Raw genomic sequence first — 980 nt, 5'->3', positions numbered from 1 at the left:
AAAAAATGGAGCAAAAAAAAAAAAAAAAAAAAAAAAAAAAAAAAAAACGGAATCCTGAAAAATTTAAACAGAAAAAAAAATGGAATTTGACCAAAAAATAAAATAAAACGGAATTTGGGAAAAAAATAAAACGCATTTCATAGGGCCCTATTTAACGGGTTTCAACAGTGTGTTGAATGGAAAGTGAACTAAGACCAACTAAAACAAACCAGAAACTGATGCAAATCCACTTTTAAGGAACCGTGAACGCATAGAGAACTAGATTGGCTCCACATATGGAGTTAATTTAAAGTGGTTTGAGTGTGCAGAGGATGAGCAGACGTGTTTGCGCACCTGTTTCTGGTTGTTGAGGTGCATCTCTCGGTCGGCCACCTCTCTGCGCAGACGGTCCACGTCTTGACTGAGCTGCAGTCGCTCCTCGCTCTCCACCGTCAGCTCGTCCAGCTGCTTGGACAGGTAGAAGTTCTGCCGGTTCAGCTCGGCGTTCTCCTGGGTCAGCTGGGTCAGCTGCTCCTCCAGGTCCGTGATCACCTGTGACGACACTCACGTCATTCAGCAGCAGCATCCTAATCAATACGCATGAATTCTGATCATTCCATTCATTAGAGTCATTCTACCGCAATCACTCTCTATTCTGACACTGCTGGAATATTTCAGATTCATGAACGCTGCAGTGAAAAAGATGGAAATATGAAAATATCAGGGCTCACAAGGCAGGGCTTTACTAAAAAACAATAGTTTGAAAATATTTAAACTTAGAGAGAGAGAGCATGTAGAATAGAGATTGAGATTTATAAACCTAATTTAATAAAATATAAGACTGATAATCATGATTCAACAAACAAATACAAGTGTTATTTTTGACTTATAAGACAGAAAATTACATTTAAGAGGCACTGAGCATACAAATATTTAGCCAAGTTTATAGTTATATACATATTGTATATACTTTTTATATAATTTTAAAGAAAAACATTTTA

General features: G+C 37.2%; 1 protein-coding gene across 1 annotated transcript in view; it reads right to left on the bottom strand.

Moving 5' to 3' along the window:
• The window catches only part of LOC107691162 (citron Rho-interacting kinase-like), a 108,911-nt gene that overhangs the window by 34,088 nt on the left and 73,843 nt on the right, over positions 1-980 (bottom strand). The window contains exon 21 of the mRNA XM_016489648.1: positions 334-531. Within this exon, the coding sequence (XP_016345134.1) occupies positions 334-531 (198 nt within the window). The remainder of the gene's footprint in view (positions 1-333; positions 532-980) is intronic.

This window comes from Sinocyclocheilus anshuiensis, unplaced genomic scaffold (assembly GCF_001515605.1).
Source record: "Sinocyclocheilus anshuiensis isolate Anshui unplaced genomic scaffold, SAMN03320099.WGS_v1.1 scaffold458, whole genome shotgun sequence".
Lineage (NCBI taxonomy): Eukaryota > Metazoa > Chordata > Actinopteri > Cypriniformes > Cyprinidae > Sinocyclocheilus > Sinocyclocheilus anshuiensis.
Note: the sequence above shows the minus strand (reverse complement) of the source record. Positions and strands in the feature narration are given on the sequence as shown.